Source organism: Leptonotus elevatus, chromosome 4, assembly GCF_054856555.1.
Source record: "Leptonotus elevatus isolate MCC_2025b chromosome 4, RoL_Lele_1.0, whole genome shotgun sequence".
Lineage (NCBI taxonomy): Eukaryota > Metazoa > Chordata > Actinopteri > Syngnathiformes > Syngnathidae > Leptonotus > Leptonotus elevatus.
The window spans coordinates 14,010,098-14,032,830 of NC_141242.1; the positions used below are offsets into that span (position 1 = coordinate 14,010,098).

The window sequence follows — 22,733 nt, forward strand, 5'->3', positions numbered from 1 at the left end:
CAGGGAATACTGTACATGTAAGTTTTGTGTTGCTAGTAAATTAGTAATAATTGTCTATGTTTACACGTTATCTACATCCCGTGCTCAGTTTTTCCAAGTTGGTTCTGTGTGTCATTTTTCAAAGGTGGACCAAACGCACTTCATGCTTGCAGCGATGTAACCCAAGTTTTTTTACAGGAAGTCGTAACGCGTCATAGTCAAAACACAGTAGTAAGATCCTAATTAAAAATGATATATTTGTATGAAAAACATTATTCGACCATGAATATTAAACAATTCGACGAAAAACAGCAGATAGAGTTGTCCTGATCCAATCATGTGATTTGAAATCAGGGTCGACCACATAATTTTTACAGCTGATCGATATCATGTGAAAAGATCAGATTTATATGATTTAATTAATTTTTAGAGTTCATAAAGCTACAACATTTTTCCTGAGGTATCGGATCAGGACTCAGTATCGGCAGATACTCTAAGTGCTTAAGCAACATGGATTCAGCTGCATACCTAAATCTTATGCTGCTCAGCAAACAAGCTCATTGCGGGCCTGCATACCCTCGAAGCCTCATTTCAGGATTGTCGTAAAACCGAGGACCCCCAGTATGTGACTATTTACAATTACTTACAGATTACAAAGACATCGTCCGTAACTCATGACATTTACCAATTTATAGCTCTAATATATGAAAGCGATAGGGAGTGGAAGGGGTGTGTAACTGCTGAACTAAGACCCCAGTTAAAGGTTTCAGTCACCCATTCTCTTCCATTGTTCAGTCCAATCACTGGCCTTATTACCTTACACACACACACACACACACTCACACGCATGGACAGGCAGATACAAGACTGATAGAACAACAATCAACCCAAATGTCAATGCTGAATTCATTCCCAGCTCAAGCATATTGTTTTCTCTGGCATAAAGCACAAGGATGGTTTTGTGCGTATGGTGTTTGAGTTAGGCTTAATAAACGACAGGCTGCCCCGCGCGCCGCAATCTCATCAAGGGTTTGGCTTTAATTAAACGTTCATACGGGGTTATTGATCGGGTTGGTCTTGCATTTTCTAGACGCTCAATTGGTAAAGCGATAAGGGCTTTCCGTCATTGATCCTCTTACGCTCTCACTGCATATAACCTAAATAATCAGTGGTGTGCCAACCGAGACATCCTTAAAACATGGGAAAAATCTCACAGTAACAAAACTGTCACAAAAATGTAATACTGGAATGATGATTGAAAGTGTATTCGACTGTGTTTGGAACGTTCCGACGGACACAGCTGCCACTCCGCTGGTGCATCTGGCAATTTGGTGACAGAAAGTAGACTGCATTTGTCGTAAAAACAGGCGCATCGTTATTTTTGTGTCTTGTTAAGCATGTTTGGGAATTTGGTAGATGTGCTACGCCTTGCTGGGTGCTCCAGCGAATGTTAGTAACAAAAAGTAGACTAGATTTTAGACTCTGTAAAACCAGGTCTAACTTGTGGCTCAGGTGATGTAAACACGATTTTGGCAGATTTGATTGAGGCAGGCAGACACATTTTCGCACCCCGCTTGGACAATCCCACTGAATCATTATAGAAGTCGATTCATTGGACAAATTATTACCATTATCATCTTAAAAATATTTTAATAGCACCCCCATGACTGCAAGATGCAACTATTGAGGGCCACACACAGATGGTTGTGGGTGTAAGGCGGTCTCCAATTACCCATGTCACACGCATGGCCGACTACATCATCCGGAAGTTTCCCTGTACACACACTTTGCACGTACCGGTCTCGTGCACGGGCTTCAGCGAGTGAATTTTTGCAACCGCAGGGTCAAGGACTGAACTTAATGGGAGTAAGGGGAGCCGCTTCTATTGGCCAGAGTCGGCTGCATTCCATCCCACAATGGTGCACCACTATGCAGACTGTGCTTTGCGCTAGACTTGCACTGTCCAAGAAAATAGGGCCCTTATCAAACTTCATTTAACGCAAGCGCTAACAATGAGAAGCTTCCCAGCATACCGCCATCGTAGCTTCCCTAAAGCGCCACATGCTTGCTTGCATGCATACATTCTAGAGCTAAATTTAGAAGATGTTATGTTACTTCCCTACTTCACAAGTGCTCTGCCAGAAGTGGGTTACTATGCTTCGCTTCGCCACTGTGCACGTGTGTGTGCGCGCGTGTGTGTGTTCAAGGGCAATATGGTGAGACAGCAGTGGTTTATGGATGTGAATGAGCGTGAGAGACACAAGCTCCTGATAAAGATGGCTGTAGTGCCTCCTAGTGGTCATTTTGGTCAACACATTTACGCATATCCACTGCAAGGGCTGGAAGCAACAAATCTGCCTTTACAGTCAAAGTAGTGCTTAAATTGTCATGTCAGTGATCTCAATTAGTTTTACAAGAGGGACAAAATATTAGAAACATAATACAGTGCAGCTCCACTCCAAAAAAGTAAACAGAATGTAAGATGAGTCGCTGTCCAAACGGTGCAGTTTTATCTTTTTGTAATGCAAATCTCATTCGACTGCATAGTTGTGCCTAACAACGATGTCAAGGAGTGCAAATGCACAGTACAAACATTTACTTGCTGTTTTCTCCAGGGAAATACTTAAAAAAAAACATATATATTCTTCCCTGTAGGAAATAACACTTTGTCTTTTGTTTTCTTCTGTTCAGATTCTACATAGAGAGTATATCATACTTGAAAGACAATGCCACCATTGAGCTGTTTTTCCTCAATGCCAAGGCCATCATCTACAAGGTAAACGTGCTTTCTGTTGACATAATTTACTGTAATGACTAGATTACTGTACAGTATTTCTTTCAAAGTGGTTCTCCTCTCAAGTACTACTATATAAAAAAAGGGTTAAGAATACAGTAAATGACATCTATGTTGCTTCCTTTGCTTCTACAGACCCTTTCTCAAATGAAAATAGGACAGTGGAGAGTGTGATGTTAACCAAGCCACCATATGATCTTGACTAATGATTTCAACCATTAATGGCCATCTGCTCAGTGTTTTATTTGATCATACTGCTAACCAACTTAAATTCCATTATGGCAACCGTTTTCCAAAATAAGTTAAAAAAAACTTTTAAAAAAAGGTCACCGATTTGCTGTATGAATAGCCAAAGTGCAATTATTATTGAGATGTTTGTTTGTTTTCTGCCATATTGCCATTACTGTTTTTAATTTGTACAACAGACCCACAAATGACTGCTTAGTGCTAAATATACACAATATGGTAACTTCACAAGTTAAAGTCAAGCATCTTTAGTTCTAAGTTATTAACTAGGTCTGAGCTGAATGAACATAATATATCCTTTAATAATTGGTTAACATGCATGCAAGGCTGATGCTTGTCATATTGTGAATCAGATACATTGTCTGTGGTTCTCGTTCAAGAATGTTAATTGTACTGTAGGTGTGCTGATGGCCACCTTAAAAAAAAGGTACCAATATCGTATACTGTATTTTTCATGGTTATCATTTTTTTCTCAATTAGTGAGTTACAGAATAAATATATCATGCTTGTCCGCTGCATGGGTCTGACAGAAAAAAAATCACATTTAGCGGCTTCTACCAAATCCAGTGGCTCTCAAACTTTTCACACCAAGTACCACCTAAAACAATACGTACTTTGCTCTTCAACGACTACCCTCATGATAGACAATAAAATACAGGACTGTACTAGTAAGTGGGAATCACAAACAAGACATTTGATTGATATTATTGTAAACCATTGTAATATTATGCACAGTTTGGGGGGGTTTTAGGGGAAAAATATAGTAAAATAAGAAAATTATTACTTCAAATAAGCAAAATGATCTGCCAACAGAACAAGGAAATGTTTCTTAAATTTACCTGTAAGATTTTGAAAAATAAGAAAATAATACTAGGCACATATCAACCACTGAAAATAATATTTTCAGACTAAAACAAGTCATGTTGACTTTTTTCAAGCTGTAATAAATATAACTATTTTCATAAATACATGAGTATTTTTTTTTACACTTGAATAATTTAGCCTGAGTGTCAAGGAGGGAGGTAGCAGGAGGTCCCATTTTCTTTGTCATGAACCAGCCTGGAATTGAACCCACAACCTTCAAGTCTGAGGGCAGGCACTCTACCACTAGACCACTGAGCTGGAACTGAAATAAGTATTTTAGTATATTAGTAAATATAACAAAATGAACCATATTGTACTTGTCTGTTTTCATACTTGTATTTTTTTTCCATTGATATTATTACTAGATTAAGCAAAATCTTAAAATAAGGAAACTTAAGAAACCCCAGTTCAGGGCCTTTGATATTGGTTAGTTGTCATCTTAAAATGTGGGAAATGCTTGTTTTAATCCTCACAGTACTTAAAACTGGCTGTTAACACTCAATGCCAAGACTGCTTGATCAAATAAGATAATTAAGTAATAAGTATCTTAAAATAAGCACAATAATCATGCCTGATAATTTCATTTTAAGTAAAAAAAAATACTTGTCAAATCAAAATAAGCAAATTTAGATTAAATTTAAGAAATCATATCTTGCCTAAGATTTTAATTTTTGCAGTGTGAACACCAACATTGCACTTAAAAAAAAACCGGTACTTACATATATTAAATGATATATTTTAAATGTATTGCACATAAAAGATACAAATTGTACCTAAATCAACATTTAAATTAATCACACCTTAAAAATTAATTGCACTGAACAGTGATTCCTTCCCACTTAAAAAAAATCACTGCACTACAGGTATATATATACCCTTGATGTTTCTTCACCAGTCAAGCTTTTACCTGTAGTGTCCAGAAGGGGGCAACCATCACCCAAAATTATGCCTGCCTTCCATAAATCAACATAAATGTATTTGAGATCATGAATGGATCAGGTACAAGCAGCTGTTTTTGATCTTGCGGTCATTGATATCTACTTTTCATACTAATAAAAAAGCAGCTACTTGCCGATTTCTGATGCACAGAAAGAAAATTGTGTTTGGTGTCTATTACGAAATGACAGATTTGTATTTGAAAAGGGGATCACGGTGGGTGGTACGCGCAGAGTCTGTCTCGTGTTTCAACGCACCCGTCTGATCTCACCAAGCCAATTAAGAAGTGGATTGGAAAGAGAGCATTCCTAGCATACTTGACCCACTATTCACATCCACAACCACCCTTCCCCCATTATACTTTGGATAATATAAAAAGAGGCGGGCAAATAAGTTCTTCTTACTTTGTAAAATGTCTCCGAAGTTGTAAGTAACCATTAAAAAAATAAAAAATAAAATAAAATATGTGATGAATGATCAATACGTTTGGTAACCTCCCAAATCCCCTCCTCCTAATCTCCCACCCCATCCACATGAAGAAGTCACGAAATGAGAGATGGCAGCAGTTTGAAGGCAGATGAAAAGTATTACCAGGCAGTCTTGGGCAAGACATAAACATCAAAGACATTTCATCGTGTCCACACCCCACATTGGCAAAGTGTCTTGTTTCGATCATGTCCTTCATGTGTCTCTTTTCTTTCATAGGAACTCATTGAAGTGGACAGCGATGTCGTCTTTGAACTGGCTTCCTATATTCTCCAAGTAAGATAGAGCGCTTCCCCGCCTGCCCTCCCCCATTTTCCTCAAATGGCGCACTTGATCTAATCCAAGGAAACGGTCCCCTTTCCACTATGTAGCCACAAGCTTTTGATGCTAATTGACGAGGATCAAACTGGAGTTTTGTAATGCGCTTGTCGGTCTGTCAGAGATGGTGTAATGATGCTTCAAAATTGAAATCCTAAGAAGCCTCCACTGTCTTTGTTGGCGGCCATCGACATTCCGGGCTGCCCTCAGCCACTTCTAATGTAACCCAGCAGCTGGGTGACGCTTTCGGTTCACAGTTGCACCATTTATAAGTTTGTTACAAGAGTATGTTGCCTGTCTGTGTGCGTGTACATGTATGTGTTTACGTGTGTATAGTGTTACATTGACTTTGGATTGGACTGCACGGATTTATTTGAATAACTTGAATATTTAGAAATTTAAAAAAAAAAAAAAGGAAAAAAAAGGTCAAAGCTCTTCCTTTAAGCTTCCCAGGGATCATTTTCCCACACACACTAAAGTGGCTAACTTTGTGGCTGCAGTCACACAAACGCCGCTCAGTGCACTTTAATTCACAAACTGTCAAAGGCCACAACTCACACCAATTAACTCAACATTCAGACTGGCTAACTATTTAGCCAGTTAACAACTGGTTAAACTACACTCCCATTCGCTGACATCCACGTCACTCACCAGGCCTCACCTTTTAAATACATACACAGTACTCACTCACAGTCACAGAGTTTTGCACCTCCCTATGTCATAATTGTAACTCAAAATTGTTCTCGCAACACACTGCAAAAAAACACACCAAGCGAAAGCTTGTACCTAAAAAAAAATGATGTGCCATTGCGTCATCTCTCAAAGCCTTGAAAGGCGGTGGGGTCATGTTCCTCCGTGATTGCAACCAATAACAAAGCAATGTTTTTGTGCATGCCAAATTCTCCCACACTCACAATTTCTCTTATCATTTTGCAGGAGGCTAAAAGTGATTTCACCAGGTAAGACCTCTCACCGTTCTTGTTGCTGGTTTCTCACGGACTGACAGTGATGCACTTTGTTTTCATCAAACTTGTTTGACTCCACGCAAACCACCACAAGCATCGATGGAGTCATTATTACAACAGCATGTTAACGAGGCTCACCTATGTCACACATATCTAGTGTGGCTGTGTTCACTGGAATAAAATCACGTGCAGACACCCAAATTGCATGTAGATAAATCCGCACGTGCCACCACCAGGCATAGACAAGTCAACAATAATACTGTATGTATAAATAACCCAAATTTGTTATCTTGGTTTCAAATGTGTTGATTTAAATGAGGGTAACTTTTTTTTTTGCATTACTTCAATGGCCACCAACTGCAATTATTACTTGTTTAATGCTCAACATACAGTACCTCTAATGTAGCAAATTTAAACCATATTAAATTTCTAATGCTTTTGTTTTAATTAAGATTTACAGATTGTCTTTTTTAAGGCGTTAAATTGTGTTGTTTGAGTAGATATGGATGCATACAGTATGTTAGCAAAGCAGACTCTGACGATATCAGATTCCATGGGGGGTTTGGGAGGAGGGGGGTTTGTATTTGTACTGCCATGATGCATATTCCAAATTGTCACAGTGGAGGGTAAAAAAAAATGGAATAGTCACTTTAACCATGCACTGTAAATCTACCCTACTTACTACTGAAGAGAGAACATTTCACATAATCATATACAATACGGTACTGTATATGCACATTAAAGAGGGTGGATGAGGTGACAGTTTTTTGGCAAGGCTATTTACCGCAAATACTCCTTGAATGGATAGCTGTGAAGTTCACCAGCAAATGTAAAGATAGACGTTATAGACAAAAGTATTGAGACACAGCCCTTAATCGCTAGTTTGAGTTGTATGGCTCTGGTATGGAAGAATTTGACAGGCTTGGCCTCAGCCCCACGAAACAAACTAGACTGTGAGCCTATGACCTCACTAATGTTCCACAGACACACTTGTCAAAAGGCATCCACATGATTGGAATCTGATCTGCAAACGGAAATGTCTCGTAAAGGAAAATAACATAACATTTAACACCCTTTACTTTTGCCTGTATAGCGTACAGTATGTGCACAATGTTAGTCATGCCCAATGGCATTAAGAACACTGCCCACCCTCGCTCCCCCCTCCCCCCACCACCACCACCACATGTGATTCTTCACATGTCCTTGTGTGTGACTCGCCCTCCAAGTGTGTCATCCTTCATCACTTTTTGCCTCAGCAACAGTGACACACTGCAGCAGCCTCCACGTCTGACCTCATTTCCTCCAGTCAAGCATCCTGCATGCCCGAGTTGGAATGTGACAAACTCCGGTGACATTCCTGCCCACTTCTCTCTCTCCCTCCCCCCAACACCCACATACGGTTCGCCCTATAAGGTCTACACCCCCGCCTCCCCCCAACCCATATGCAACATTTCCCAGTAACTCTACCCCGCTGTTTCTCAGCCTCCAATACAGCCCATTCCCTCCCAGTGCAATCCTTGAAAGTAACACTGCTCAAGATACTGAAATTTCCTCTGTTACATACCATAAAACGTTAAAAAAAATAAAAAGTTATAAAAGTTAGGTCACCATTTGTTACGTGCTGTATCTGAATAAAAGCTTGAGAATGAGATATACAAGCAAATACAATGAGGGTGGGGGCTGGCTGATATACACTTTAACCCCACTATCCTGTTTTCTCGATCTATCCTCTGTCCTTCTACTAATTTAAACCAACTGGTCGAGGCAGGCGGTCGCCCCACAGAGCCTGGATTGAGGGAGTTTTTCCTTTACCTCTGTCGCCAATTGCTTGATCATTTAGGTTTCATATCATTGCTGTCAGGCAGCGACCTCATATGTCCAAATATGGCCAATTTAATATTTTCTCACAAATTGAATGATGCAATTTGTGCGTTGCCACGTTGTCATGTTATGTTTACATATTATTAACCAATTTAAAGAGTGAAAACAGCTTAAGAACAAATCTGTTAACTCTGGGAAACCTATACTGTCGGGTAGTGATGGGAAAATGAAGCTTCATGAAGCACTTGTAATATTTTTTGACTCCCCTGTGTGTGTTGTGTGATGCGATAATCAGCATGAGACAGAGAGGCTGTCTCCCACCTCTTCCTCTTCAGTTTGATATTCAACTCAATTTTGTACAGATGACCGAATCTGTTTATAGGCCCTGTCATCTTGGCCATCGCGTGTCATTTCTGTCTTCTCGGTACCTCCTTAGCTCGGCAAGCGTCGTTGTTCTATTCGAGAAAAAGCACACAAACTTTGCATTATCTTAACTCCGGCTGGATGCTGCGGTATTGTACTCCCAAGCAATCTCCCATTTTGCTGCTCTCAATATCTTCAACAATTCTTTAGTTTAGAACCATTAAAAGATTGGTTGAAAAAGGTTGAAAGATGCAGTGGAAATGTAATCAATTTCCTTTGCACTAGCCTTTATATTTAAACCAAGAGCACCATCTAGGGGAGTCAAAAAATATCACAAGTGCTTCATGAAGCTTCATTTTCCCATCACTACTGTCGGGTAAGCGTTGTGAAACCCTCTTCCTGACTTTGTGGGAGCATTATAGTTACCTCAAGGTTGAAAGTCTGCTTGATATTTTTTAGACAATAAAGAGTGACAATAGTAAGATCAGATATATTTAAATTAACCTGTTTTGTTAAAAATAGATAGATTCATTTCCGCCTATCAAACTGTTTGGTCAGCTCGATGCGAAGATTCTGCCTGACAGTAACAATATATCATTTAGTTAGATTAGATTAGAGTTCGATTTTTGACCCGCTCAATATGTAAAGTGCCTTAAGATTAGGGGTGTCAAGCGTACGGCCCGTGGGCCGGATCAGGCCCGTCAAGGGGTTAAATCTTGTAAAGTAAAAGAAAAAGAGTATCGTCGGACCAATTAATCAGACGGCCAAAATCAAACATATAAATTTGTAATTTCACAAGCAATCCTCAGATGAGCAATGCAACTTGTACGCAGAATTGCTCTGGATGTTGTTATTTGATATGCAATTTAAAGTTAATTTGTTTAAAAAAAAACATAGACCAACATAAATCAAACATGAATACTGGTAACACAAACACATATGGCAAGATTTAATGTCCTATAACTTCATTAGCTGTGCAACACAATGCATTTAGAGAACAATATATATATATATGAAAAACAGGTAGATGCAACATGCCCGGAAGTTCCAGAACTCCTATGGGCAATGTGTTGCCGTGTTCTATCTGTATTTGTGTTATTTTTTGGAACAGTATATTTACAGTGGCCTCCACATCTGTATATAACTGATGCCAATTGTGTTTAAGTTATAGACTATGGTTTTACCAATCCGGCCCAATATTTTCCTCCATGTGGCCCCTGAGCTGATACAAGTTTGATACCTCTGCTTTAGATAATGTCTGTTGTCAATTAGTGCAATCTGAATGAAGTACTTTACAGATGACCACTACAGCTTTCAAAACAAATAATACAGTAGCAATCTGGTCGAACAGTTTAATTGAATGGAAAAATCTCATAAAACCCAAGTGGTTTCCTTTCTCTAATCGTAAATATGTAATTCAATGCAGTTGTAAAAGCACGTAAATTGATATTGAAGGTCTTTAGAAAAGGGCTTGGGAAAAAGCTGCATGATCCCAGAGCATAAAAGGTTGCATATGAAGTACCAAAAAATTGCGTTGACACGTCGAAGAACCAGGCAGACTGTCACTGGGAACTCTCCCTTAGCCTTCAACTAGTAGACAGTCGTGTTCCCAGGGCTTTCCCCAATCCTCTAGGGGCTTGGCAAATAGACTTTGGGATTACTGTGAGGTTTTCGTGACCTCCTGCCAATGGCAGTCTGAAAACGCCGTCCAAACCCAAGTCTGTTTGGCTCGGTGCCTCTTTTACGCTTTGTGTCTTTTCCCTCTTCCATCTTTTTTTGCTTTTTAACATCTCTTTAATATGCTTCTTTATTGCTCTCTGTCTTCCTGTTACTTGACTCTTTTCCTCTGTGTCTGCAGCACAGAGCATCCGCTGTTACTCTTTAATGTCTTCTTATTTGATTTAATGTCCTTCTTCCAGTGTAACATAAAACAGTCCTCTCACTACAGTTTATTTGCGTCACTTCAAAGCTTTATGAACCAAAAAAGATGTCTTGACCAATTCCATGCCTTGTGGTCCCTCTAGTAACGACACAACCAGGTCTGACCTAAAGAAGCTCCCTGCCCTGCCCACCCAGGCCCTAAAGGAGCACCCGTCCCTGGCCTACTGGTGACAGTCAAATCTCCTCACCTACCTCTTTTCTCAACTTTTTATTTTTTATTTACAAAGATTGTCTTTTCCTTCCGTAGTGAGGAGCGGGTCATCGAGCACTACAAGAAGGTCAACGGGCAGTCCAGAGGACAAGCTATCGTAAAGTGAGTGTTTGTGTCACTTTAGCGCGATTAGCCTGTTTGACTACAAGTCTCACATGTGTTGTCCGTTTATTCATCCTCACAGCTACATGAGCATTGTGGAGTCCCTGCCCACATATGGAGTACATTACTACGCTGTAAAGGTACAGTTTTACTACCCTGCCTTATTTTTTTCATCATGTGTTGTTTTTCATTCTGGACTTTTAAGCAGGAAGTTTGGAGTCATAATGTCGCTTGAGACGATCCAGGCTTTTGGTTGTCTTATTTCTCTTGCTGCCAAACCATCCATACACACTCAGGTGATGTTTTAATTGTTGTTTTGTCACAGGATAAGCAGGGGATCCCATGGTGGCTGGGGCTGAGCTATAAGGGCATATTTCAGTATGACCATCAGGACAAAGTCAAGCCCAGAAAGGTGAGATGACCTTCAAAAACATTCCTGCTATCCCCAGTCAGTCTAATACCAAATACAGTGGGATCTTGACTCAAGAGTAGTTGAATTCACACTTAAGGTACTGCAATGTGGGCAAGAGGGTCACAGCCGCCAATGCATTTTCAGCTGGTTATTGGACGAGGCAAACATACAATGAGAACACTTGCAAGGAGTGAATGCTCTCTCTGAAATAATCAGCCTACCCAACTTACAATTCATCAAGGAATAAGAGGCAATTTTCCAATTAAAAGAATTGTTTTTAAATAATGATTATCTTGAAATAACTTAGAATAATCAGTACACTACAAAATTCAGTTTTTGCTTAGAAGCAAAATAAAGGAATCATTTTGGCGAGAGAAAGAGAGAGAAAAGGTTTTCCCAAAACACTTACCGAAAATTGACCAAAAACTGTGGTATAAACTGTACCATGGATTACGTGTAGCGTCTCACCTCCAGTTATTTATAGAGTCCGACTTAAATAACAGTGAATCAGTAGACTGAATTTTACGGAGAGCACCAGGCATCTATTAGCGGTAAACTGTTTTTATCGTCAAATAAATAATTCCACTTTTGGTCATTTTTAAAGTTGTCTCGCAGCCTTCCTGTGTGAGTTATTAGTCACGACTCATTTTTTCCCCGTCAGTGAGTCAGCTTATTGTGTTAGAGAAGAACAGTGACAGTGCTTCACATTACTTTTGTCTGGAGATGTTTAGCATCCTGGGCTCTTTGCTCCCTCTCTCTTACTCTCTCTCCACCCAATCAGTGCTGTCATGCAGTTTTGTATGTAAAAGTCTTCTTGCCCCCCCCACCGTGTTTAAGACCTTGCTCGCTGGCGGTTTGCCTCCTCTCACAGGGTGTTAATGGGTTTAACACCATCCCTGCACAGTGCACAGTGAACGGCCACCAACACAATCTGAAGCACACAAAAAGAAACACGCACACATGCTAACAAATTCACACACACTCACAGGAAGTGAACTGAGCTATGAACTCGCCATCCTGACAAATACATCGGTCCTTTCCTGTTTGTCAAATGATTTGTCTGTGTGTTTGAGTAAAATAAGTCGTCAAGCTAAATGATGATTAGGTTACAGTTTTAGGAAGCTAAATTTGCTTTTAAAGTCATTTATGTTATGTAAAATGATACTAACCACGTTAAATTGTTGTGTGGCTTTGAACATATTGTTTATTACTTTTGGACAGAATGAATGAGTGCAGATTGTAGCATTTTCTTAGTAAAATGTCAAAGGGAAGCAACAAGAAGGGTTATGCAGAAACCTTATGGAACATTCCTACACTACTGATCAAGAATTACAATTACCATAGCAACAGTCACTCTGAAGCTGACATGTCTAATATCAGAACTGACCATACACAAAATTTCCATCATACACATTGGCACTGCCCAATGAAAAGCATCTTCGGTAGGAATAATGCAAATGAAATATATCAGTTCAAGGATCAATCTATCTTCATTTAAAGCATTTTTAACTGTAGGGGCAATGTTTTAAGTCACACTTAAACATCCTTAGCCGTCAGACATGTATAAAAACAGTGTCATATAAAAGCTATGTTAACATTAACTCTCAGAACACATAGCAGCTAAATCAAGAGAAAACACAGGGTTCTAATTTCAGGCCCAGCGCAACTCTAGTGCAAAGTGCGATATACCAGGCTGTGATTTTGCTCATGGATGAAGTTTTCTTTCGATTTGCATTGTTTGTTAGCAATAAGCTAATTAGACTTTATTAAAGCAAGTGAGTTAAGTTCATTATCACCATACAGCACCTGTATCTCAAATGTGTACTTGGGGGGAAAAAACGGACAAAAAAACTCGTAAGTCAAGTCACTCATCTCTAGCCACCACTATAACAGAAGACTCTGCTGTCTGAACTTGAGCTAACCTCAGCCATAAAATTACTGACACTTTGGTTGTTTTTTTAATGTCACATTCAAACAAAAATATTGTAGCTCCGTGCTTTTCTTTAACGATACAATATAAAGGCTGCATTTATAGAACATCTCAAGACGTGACAAAATTCCATTGAACACTGTTTTTGTTGGTGAAATCAGGCTGTGAAGTCTTTAGCAGGAAGATATACACTTCACTAAAAGGGAGGAAGAAAAAATATTCAGTCAGGCGTAGCGGCTCCAGTAATCACTGACTCACGCTGTCATCGCTTGCTTGCCACAGAAAGGCTGATTCAGTTAGGCAAATACACAACACTTAATTGTGGAGCGGCTTTACTATCTTTTTTCCCACAGTTAACATAATTACCGTGCGAAATGATCATCCGTAAATTACTAAGTGACTATACTGTTTAATAGGTATTTAGCAGCTTTTATATTACTTTTTATGGTTGCTTTATAAGACCCTGTTGCTATTTGGGGATCTGGAAGTACGTCAGCTTACCGCAGACCACACATGCACACACACACCTGAAGCTCACAACATGGGAAGTTCTACTACTATTAGACAGACAGGTCGGTCGAGTAGCTGACTTTGTGCATATCATATGATTTCATTTTTGAGCATACACACCCACCCATTTGTTGGAGCGCAGAAACATATCCAGACATCCAGCCGGTTCCCATTAGTTTTTCCAGATATGTCATCCCTCCAAAATGGCACAGTCCCATACAAACAACAGGAAAGAGTGTATGGGCTTTGCCTTGACGACGGCTGGATACATCAGAACCCCACCCACATGGACGTAACATTGTGGTCCAGCTGTAGAAAAGAATAATACCCTAGGCCAGGCTATTTAAAAACTATTCTTCTCCAGTGCACCAAAGAAAGGCCTTTACTCTCTATCAGATCTGACCTTTATTATGTGACATAGTCAGGATGAGAGCGCCCGATTGTTAAAGAATATCTACCAGCTTGCCATATGCATGTGAATGTTTGTGTAGTGATGTGTGTATTTTCGTGTCTTGGATTTAGGATTTATAGCATACATGTGCATGAATCCCAGGCTATGCACGACATTGACTTCGGCAGGCTTTTTTTTTTCTTCTTAAGAGACGGCATATGTCAGCATGAAAGTGCAAACATGTCGTGACTGAACACAATTAGAAATGTCTCTTATCGCCATTATTCTGGCCAACACATACAGTACCCCACTATCTGCCCCCAGCTGCTATATTTAGCACCATGCTACATTAACGCTTCACGCTCCATTGAGCAAGAAGTCTGATAAGAGAGCACACTTTCCTTTTCCAAGACTTAAGAAGAAACTTATGAACATTTTGCAGTTTTTAATGTCACGATTTTCATGACCAAAAAGATCACAGTTGTTGTTTTTTTGTAAAATGTACCTGAGTTTATTTATATAGCACTTCTCACAGGGAGGACTCACAAAATGAAAAAAAAAGAAGTGTAAAATAATGGTCGTGTGGCACGATGTAGGAGCATTTAGTCCATCTGCCTTATAGTACTGATGTTCGCGGTTCGAATTTTTACTAGCACTTCATTTACTAGCTTTTATTAAGTAAGTATTATTTTTCTCTTGTCTGGGCCTCGGCATGAGTGCAGTCATGAGCATGTTTGGTGGCGGCCACGTCTGTGTCCCTTCCTCCTTTCTAATCAGTGACGGCAAAATTAAAATTAGCATTTTTTTAAACAAGCAAATTCAATTAGCAGTTGAACATGATCATGCGGTTGTGTTGTGTTGATGCTGGTGCGCAACAGTATATGATTGTAAAATATATTACCAACTTTAACAAGCTAGCATTTGGTAACTCAAGAAGAATGATGTCTTTTTTGATTTCCTGAAAAGAAGCGGCTTTGGAGATGCATCATGCAAGGATTCAACCCAACAGCAACAATAAAATGGTAATAGAGTACTGTACTAACTATTTAGAAATGTTATACTGAAGTGGTTTATCGGTTAGCATTTTTAATCCCGATCCAATACATCCACTAGCATACTTACTGTATACAGTACATCATGCACACATTAGACTATGTTTATGTCCTTCTTGTCTCTGTGTTCTCTCCATTTCCTTACGGTCCATGCATCTGTCCATTGTTTTCCCAGGCTGTTAAAATTCTTGGACCGACTTATTCTCTTTTCCTGCCCCGTCCTCGCTACACTGGATCTTATAGTCTGTTTACTATTTTTCTTTATCCTCACTTTCTTCCAAAGTATTTTGTTGGGTGTGCATTTGCTGGCGTCGGGGCAACTCGGCCCTCTCTTACTCTAACGAGAACCAGACTCAGACAGCGTGTGTTTATGTGTGCACTGAGCTCTGATCAAACAAAGCAAGGGCACTTCAATTGTAGAGAGGAAGGAGAGGAGAGGTGGGGGTGGGGGGGGGGGGGGCACAGAATGCTTCATCACTCCTCCCCTGGACCCTTTCACACACACACACACTCTCCTCCCCGACCGCAGGGCAGGAAGCACAGTCCCTGTGGGATGGAGGAGGGGTCAGGAGCCCTAAAAGCCTCCCCCCACCTCCCTCCAAGTCAAGTTACAGGAGAAGAGGAAACTTTACACACTTTCACTCACACACACGCCTACAAAAGGTGAAGCAAGTCATGGAGGATGTAACAGCGCACATGCGGAGGAATACGTCTTTTGGCTATCGTATGTAGCGTGCGTTAATCAAGCGCTGTGGGATTTTTCTTCTCTTCGTGGTGTTAACGGAGAAAAGGATTTCCTGGACTCATTGTCGGCCGGTGTTTTGTCTCTTCAAACCTCAGGTGTTCCAATGGCGTCAGCTGGAGAACCTCTACTTCCGAGAGAAGAAGTTCTCCGTGGAAGTTCATGACCCCAGGAGGTAAATCTATACAACAGACCGATCGTTGGAATGAGAAGGCTGACTGATTCTATACTTGTATGGTCAAGGTGGATACTTGACTCGTATTTAAAACATATTAATTAGTTCATTGTTATGAAGTAACACAAATAATTGAATGTTGCTGCAGTTAAATTCTTATCTCGTATATTGTTTTGATGCGAGTGTTTCTCCAACTTTATTGTTCCCTTAAAACACACACACTGTCCAATTTTCAGCTATGGAATAGGCTTGAACTGTAGTGAGGGCATTAGTCTTCACAGGAACATGCAACTTAATGCCGATTAATAAGCGGCACTTATAGAATAAAGTGTTGCCCGCATATAAAATCAACAGTTTTTGTTTTTACATTTATTTTAGAGCGCTTTGACTGACTGACTGACAATATAAGCAGCAAACCAACCCAAAGAAAGAGTACACTCTCCTTTCACAAGAAAAATATTTAGTGTCTAGCATTTTCATTCTTTAATAATCAGCAGTAAAACAAGGGTTGGTTCCACCAAAAACAATGGTGTATAACCAAACGGTGGCAAAAACAAAACAGAAAAGTGATTTTGGTACTAGTTTTGGCGTTTGTATCACCTTAAACTACAGAGAAATAGGCTTTTAATGTACATTTATTTACAGATGTAAAACTGTGAAATGTGCAGTGAGCGACGCTGACTCGCCACATGGCTTGAGTTTAACATCAGTGGCGTTCTTACATAGCGGTCATCATTCACTCCCTGAGTCAGGTCTTCTCACAATCGTGACAAACTTCCTAGGAACTACCACGACATATACATTCTCTGAGTATGAGGCATTTCTCTCCATCACGATCAACGGGAAAAGTCAAAATTTCCCTCCCGGTCTTCATCTTCTACTCAAATCCAAACTGATGCCACACTGCCATCTACACGGATCTGTTCGCCATTACAGCGCTTTAAAAATGTTTTATTTAGAGACATACTGGGCGAGACCCTCCTCCACACCTACTCATTGGAAAAAGTATTTGGTACTTGACATATATAATCACTGATGACAGGGAATAGTTGGATTCCAGTTGGCGAATATAAACGTCAATTGCATTCATTGACTTTTAATGTAGTACTACATTCACCTGTATGAATATAAAACATAGATGGATGTTTAATGTGATACTCTTAACTTTTTTAAAGCCCAGCATGACCCAATACAGAAAATACATATGGAACGATCAGATGAATTGACAGTACAGTTATGCACTCTTTTGTGCCCGTTCTATCATGCTGTAATTCTTTTCCTAAAATAATATCCTAAAGGCGGCTCAAAAAACACAAATCTTACACGCAAATACACACGTCAAAAAGTCTTGACAAGGGAACCCCACGAAGGACTTCACATCTGTGTGAGCGGGCCGCTTTGTTGCCAGAGTGACCCGGCCTGTATTTATTTAACATGGCTCCATATGTGCGGTGTTGCGGGGGGGAGGAAAAACAGTCGGGGACAGGGTGAAATGGCGAGCAGCGGTGTTTTCTTTGAGAGGAGCTGTCATTAGGGTGAGCTGGCCGTGAGTGTGTGTTTAAATAAGGATGAGCAAACACGCCGGCGTCGTGTGTGGCAAATCCGCGTCTCCTCTTCTCGCAAGCATCGGAGAAGACCTTTATTGCTGGTAAAGTGGCGTTCTAATAGTCATGCAGTGTTCGCCTGCTATACCACAGTTCTCTTGCATCGCAGATCTTTTTGTGGAATGTCTCTACTTGCCCGGTGGTTCTCAAACTTTTTATGCCAAGTACCACCATCATGATCAACATTTGAATACAGCAGCATAAAGACCAAAATGTGCATCAGAAATATGACAGAGGCTTTATTCCTAAAAAGTGTATTTCATATTTTTGTAATGCACTGTAATATTATGTACAGTTTCAATGTTAATATTATACTAAACTATTTTTTTACTATATAAATAATCATTAAATTAAAATTAGACTTTTACATAATCAACATTTTTCGGCCGATCAAGTTTGAAAAAAATCGATAAATGATCACCGATTCGATCAGAAGATGTTCGTTCCGTTCCGTCTTCAATTCCGCTTATCCGGGGTTGGGCCGCGGGGGCAGCAGCTTTAGCAGGGAAGCCCAGACTTCCCTCTCCCCAGCCACTTCAGCCAGCTCCTCCGAAGGGATCCCAAGGCGTTCCAAGGCCAGTCAAGAGACGTAGTCTCTCCAGCGTGTCCTGGGTCGTCCCCGGGGCCTCCCGCCGGTTGGACATGCCCGGAACACCTCCCCAGGGAGGCGTCCAGGGGGCATCCGAACCAGATGCCCGAGCCACCTCAACTGGTTCCTCTCAACGCGAAGGAGTAGCGGCTCGATGCTGAGTCCCTCCCGGATGACCGAGATTCTCACCCTATCTCTAAGGGAGAGCCCGGCTACCCTGCGGAGGAAACTCATTTTGGCTGCTTGTATCTGGGATCTTGTTCTTTCGGTCACGACCCACAGCTTGTGACCATAGGTGAGGGCAGGAACGTAGATCGACCGGCTTTGCCTTTCGGCTCAGCTTCTGATCAGAAGATGTATCAAACTTTACTCTTGAGTCGATAGCCGCCATTTGCGGTGGATAGGGACTGGCCTGGCACACGAATAGCGAAAACCCCAGTATGATTGACATCAATTGAAATGCATGGAGAGAGGGGGAAAAAATCCTTTAAAAACTGATGGTAAACATGGAGTATAGTATGTAATGTCTTATTTTGTGGAGCCCATCAATGATGTGATGTCATTGATCAATCAGGAAAATTAAGATATTACAACTAATCTTCAATTTTGCATAAAACGCCAAATATATCGTCTGACCCCTATCCAGCCAATCAGATCGGTGTGAAGTCCAATTGAAATGCATTGTATACAAGTTCTAAAAATTGTACGTCAATAAACATTTTAAAACAAACAGTTCTTAAATATTTAATGCAAATGTATTGACGTTAATAGTTACAGTAAAACTGAACTCTACTTGCAGCTACTTCTGGAACATATTCCTGCGATGATCTTTGTAGTCATTTTTTTGCATTCAGTGTGTATAAAGGGGCCTCGTGTCCGCTTCTACTGTAGGGCGTCGGTGACTCGCAGGACGTTTGGCCACAGTGGCATCGCAGTGCACACCTGGTATGCCTGTCCGGCCCTCATCAAGTCCATCTGGGCCATGGCCATAAGCCAACACCAGTTCTATTTGGACCGCAAGCAGAGCAAGGTCAGCAACTTTCTCCTCACCCTCCTCGCACAGACTCGACCAGACATGATGGTTGTACTTGCGCGTGTGTGTGTCCAGTCTAAGATCCATGCTGCACGCAGTCTGAGCGAGATTGCCATCGACCTCACCGAAACGGGAACGCTGAAAACGTCCAAGCTGGCCAACATGGGCAGCAAAGGCAAGATTATCAGCGGGAGCAGTGGCAGTCTGCTTTCATCAGGTTAGTACATACTCCAAACTCCAAATGTATGTGTGTGTTTTGGGGACGTGCCCGGGGGGGGGGGGGGGGGGGGGGGGGTGGTGTAAAAGTGAAAGATTGATAGGCAGGAGTATTCTTATGTGGCGGTCTTGGAACTGGGCGTTGTTTGACAGCTGCATGGACTGAAACAGCTGCCTCCAGAGAGAGACGCCATAGATTGTGCACCTCATGTTCTCTTAACACACACGCAAACTTTTGTTCACAAGGGGCCGCATTTGATGTTTGAATTGGACAAGTGGGCCAGTTCACTTGTAGAAGTGGCTTTTAAAAATAAATTGCCTTAAGAATAAGAAGAAAAAAAAAGAAAAAAAAATTGCCATTTGTTACAAGACTGCACACGGAGACGGACAATTTTTTAAATTTGAAACGTTCCTAGCGGAGCATATACGTACCGCGCAACCCCTCACTCCCTCCTGGGCAATATTATGTAGGACTACATTTGTGAGTATCTACTTCATGCTTTTGGGTAAAATCTGTACCAGAATTGCAAATTGCGCTCATTTAAAAAAGTTAAGCAATGGTCGTTGTAGTGTATTCTCCTTGACTTCTGATTTCAAAACTAGTTATCTATCAATTTGATTTTTAGATGTAATAATATGATGAAGCGATGATACATGTGTACGTTTTCAGAGTCATAACGGCCCCATTGGGTAAACTGTTAACTACAATGTAGCTTGTGACTTTAAAATGTTTGACACCGATCAATGCAAACAAATAATTCGTGTGGCGCACACTTGTCCTCCGGGGTCGCCCCTGCTCTAAATTTAGTGTTTATGGGAATGTGAAGTTCATCAGGTCAAACTTCAGCTTTTCAATGGCATTTTCAAACAATGCATACGTGCTGAACGAGTGGTGTGTTGTGTGATGCGATAATCAGCATGAGACAGAGAGGCTGTCTCCCACCTCTTCCTCTTCAGTTTGATATTCAACTCAATTTTGTACAGATGACCTAATCTGTTTATAGGCCCTGTCATCTTGGCCATCGCGTGTCATTTCTGTCTTCTCGGTGCCCATCTTTCCACAGACTTGTGCCTCCTTAGCTCGCCAAGCGTCATTGTTCTATTCGAGAAAAAGCACACAAACTTTGCATTATCTTAACTCCGGCTGGATGCTGCGGTATTGTACTCCAAGCAATCTCCCATTTTGCTGCTCTCAATATCTTCAACAATTCTTTAGTTTAAAACCATTGTATTTGCAACAATTCTTTAGTTTAGAACCATTATACACATATGCATATTATTAATTACTGCTAAATACACTGTACACTAGTGATGGGAAAATGAAGCTTCATGAAGCACTTGTAATATTTTTTGACTCCTCTTGATGCCACTCTTGGTTGAAAGATGCAGTGGAAATGTACTCAATTTCCTTTGCACCAGCCTTTATATTTAAACCAAGCCCACCATCTAGGGGAGTCAAAAAATATCACAAGTGCTTCATGAAGCTTCATTTTCCCATTACTACTGTACACTGTATTGTATTGTTTTTTTAATATTTATTTGAAATCTTATCTTAGATTTTATTTTCTTTAGATTAGATGTGAATGTGTTTTAAGCCCGCCTCTCTGCCACTCTTTATTTTAGTATGCTCTTTGTTGTTGAATAGAGCAGAACTTCTGCAACAACAGTAACATAAGCCTCAATGCTATCTTCCACTTTGTTTTAATATTACAAACCAAAGTTGGTGATACACATTGTGTCTTTTGAAGCCAATGTGACAGTAGCCAACAATCCAACCTTGAGTGAATTAAAGGCATGTGTTTTTCTTTCTGCCACAGCTTTCTCAGCGGGTGAGTCTTGCGTTGTTTCTGTCTTTTCCCAAGGAGAGGGCGGCAGTGCGTGTGCATGTGTGCGTGCGTGTGAGCAGTTTGTCTTAAACTTAAAGGCGTGTTACAAACAAGGCTGGCACCATCTCGGACCCCCCTGAGACTGTGCGTCACTGACTTTGTCCTCTGCGCTGCCCCCCCCCCCCCCCCACCCCCCTTTTCCTTGAAACAAACAGCTTCCTTATCGACATGTTCCACTCACTTCCCTGTAAACATCCAGGCAGGCCTGTACAGGTGCATGGACAATCTCTCCTTCTTTCTCCTGGGCAGCCCAAGACCCCCACAACTGCAAACAGCAGCATACCAGCACGCTCCTGACACGTAACCGTTCCGATTGTTTTGCAGGATCTCAGGAATCAGACAGCTCCCAAACAGCCAAGAAGGACATGTTGGCTGCGCTGAGGGCCCGCCAAGAAGCTCTGGAAGAGACGCTAAGGCAGAGGCTTGAGGAGCTCAAGAACATCTGCATCAGAGAGGCTGTATGCCCCCCCCCCCCCAGATAAAATCTCTAGTCTTCTAAATTTTCATTTGTAGCCTCATTTTACTTTTACTTTTCAGGAGCTGACAGGGAAACTTCCCAAGGAATACCCTCTCGATCCAGGCGAGGAAGCTCCCACAGTGAGGCGAAAAATAGGCACTGCCTTCAAACTGGATGAGCAGAAGATTCTTCCTAAGGGGGGGGAGGTAAATGTTTTTCGCAACTCAAAACACACCTCAAGTCTGTGACATGGTTTTGTCAAGTACATCACCCATCAAAATAAAAGCATATTTCACGTTTTTTGACCTCATAAAGAGACTGAGATCAACGCGTTCTTTGTTGAGCAAGTTTAAAAATTACATTGTTGAAGCTTTAATTTTAAAGTCAAAACATGCCAAAACATCGTTATGTTCCTTGGTTGAAAAAAAATATTCCAAAGCTCTGCAGTACTTCTAAAAATAGTTCCCTTCACAGGAAGAGTTTGTGGTTGCGTGCCTGCTGGTGGATAGAATGTGCGTGGGTTTATATTTTTTCATGGCAGAAGTTGTTGGCTTTGAAAAGTTTCCAGGACTCTTTTTTTTTTTAAGTCATATATCACAAATGTGCCTGTTCACCAGTGGCCACTCATTCACACACATAAATCTACTCTAGCATTGTGTGTTAGTAATAGAGATTCCTCAGAACTGAGGTATGATGTTGACCCAAGTGAA

At 40.8% G+C, this 22,733-nt stretch overlaps 1 protein-coding gene and 1 long non-coding RNA gene across 14 annotated transcripts in view; one reads left to right on the forward strand and one right to left on the reverse strand.

Moving 5' to 3' along the window:
* Nucleotides 1-22,733, forward strand: part of frmd4a (FERM domain containing 4A) — a 132,306-nt gene that overhangs the window by 98,778 nt on the left and 10,795 nt on the right. For 10 of the 13 annotated variants that reach the window (XM_086074280.1, XM_086074277.1, XM_086074278.1 and 7 more), the window contains 12 exons: nt 2,671-2,755; nt 5,525-5,581; nt 6,560-6,582; nt 10,797-10,880; nt 10,961-11,026; nt 11,109-11,166; nt 11,352-11,438; nt 16,162-16,237; nt 19,319-19,461; nt 19,540-19,681; nt 21,891-22,024; nt 22,104-22,229. In XM_086074280.1, coding sequence (XP_085930406.1) covers nt 2,671-2,755; nt 5,525-5,581; nt 6,560-6,582; nt 10,797-10,880; nt 10,961-11,026; nt 11,109-11,166; nt 11,352-11,438; nt 16,162-16,237; nt 19,319-19,461; nt 19,540-19,681; nt 21,891-22,024; nt 22,104-22,229 — 1,081 coding nt within the window. Of the gene's footprint in view, nt 1-2,670; nt 2,756-5,524; nt 5,582-6,559; nt 6,583-10,796; nt 10,881-10,960; nt 11,027-11,108; nt 11,167-11,351; nt 11,439-16,161; nt 16,239-19,318; nt 19,462-19,539; nt 19,682-21,890; nt 22,025-22,103; nt 22,230-22,733 lie in introns of all 13 variants that reach the window. The other 3 variants (XM_086074274.1, XM_086074271.1, XM_086074283.1) reach the window with 1 other exon arrangement.
* LOC147175625 (uncharacterized) lies at nt 19,160-19,677 on the reverse strand. Its single transcript, XR_015094645.1, has 2 exons — nt 19,520-19,677; nt 19,160-19,436 (listed from the first exon to the last, which is right to left on the reverse strand). It is a non-coding gene; the product is annotated as an uncharacterized LOC147175625 (long non-coding RNA).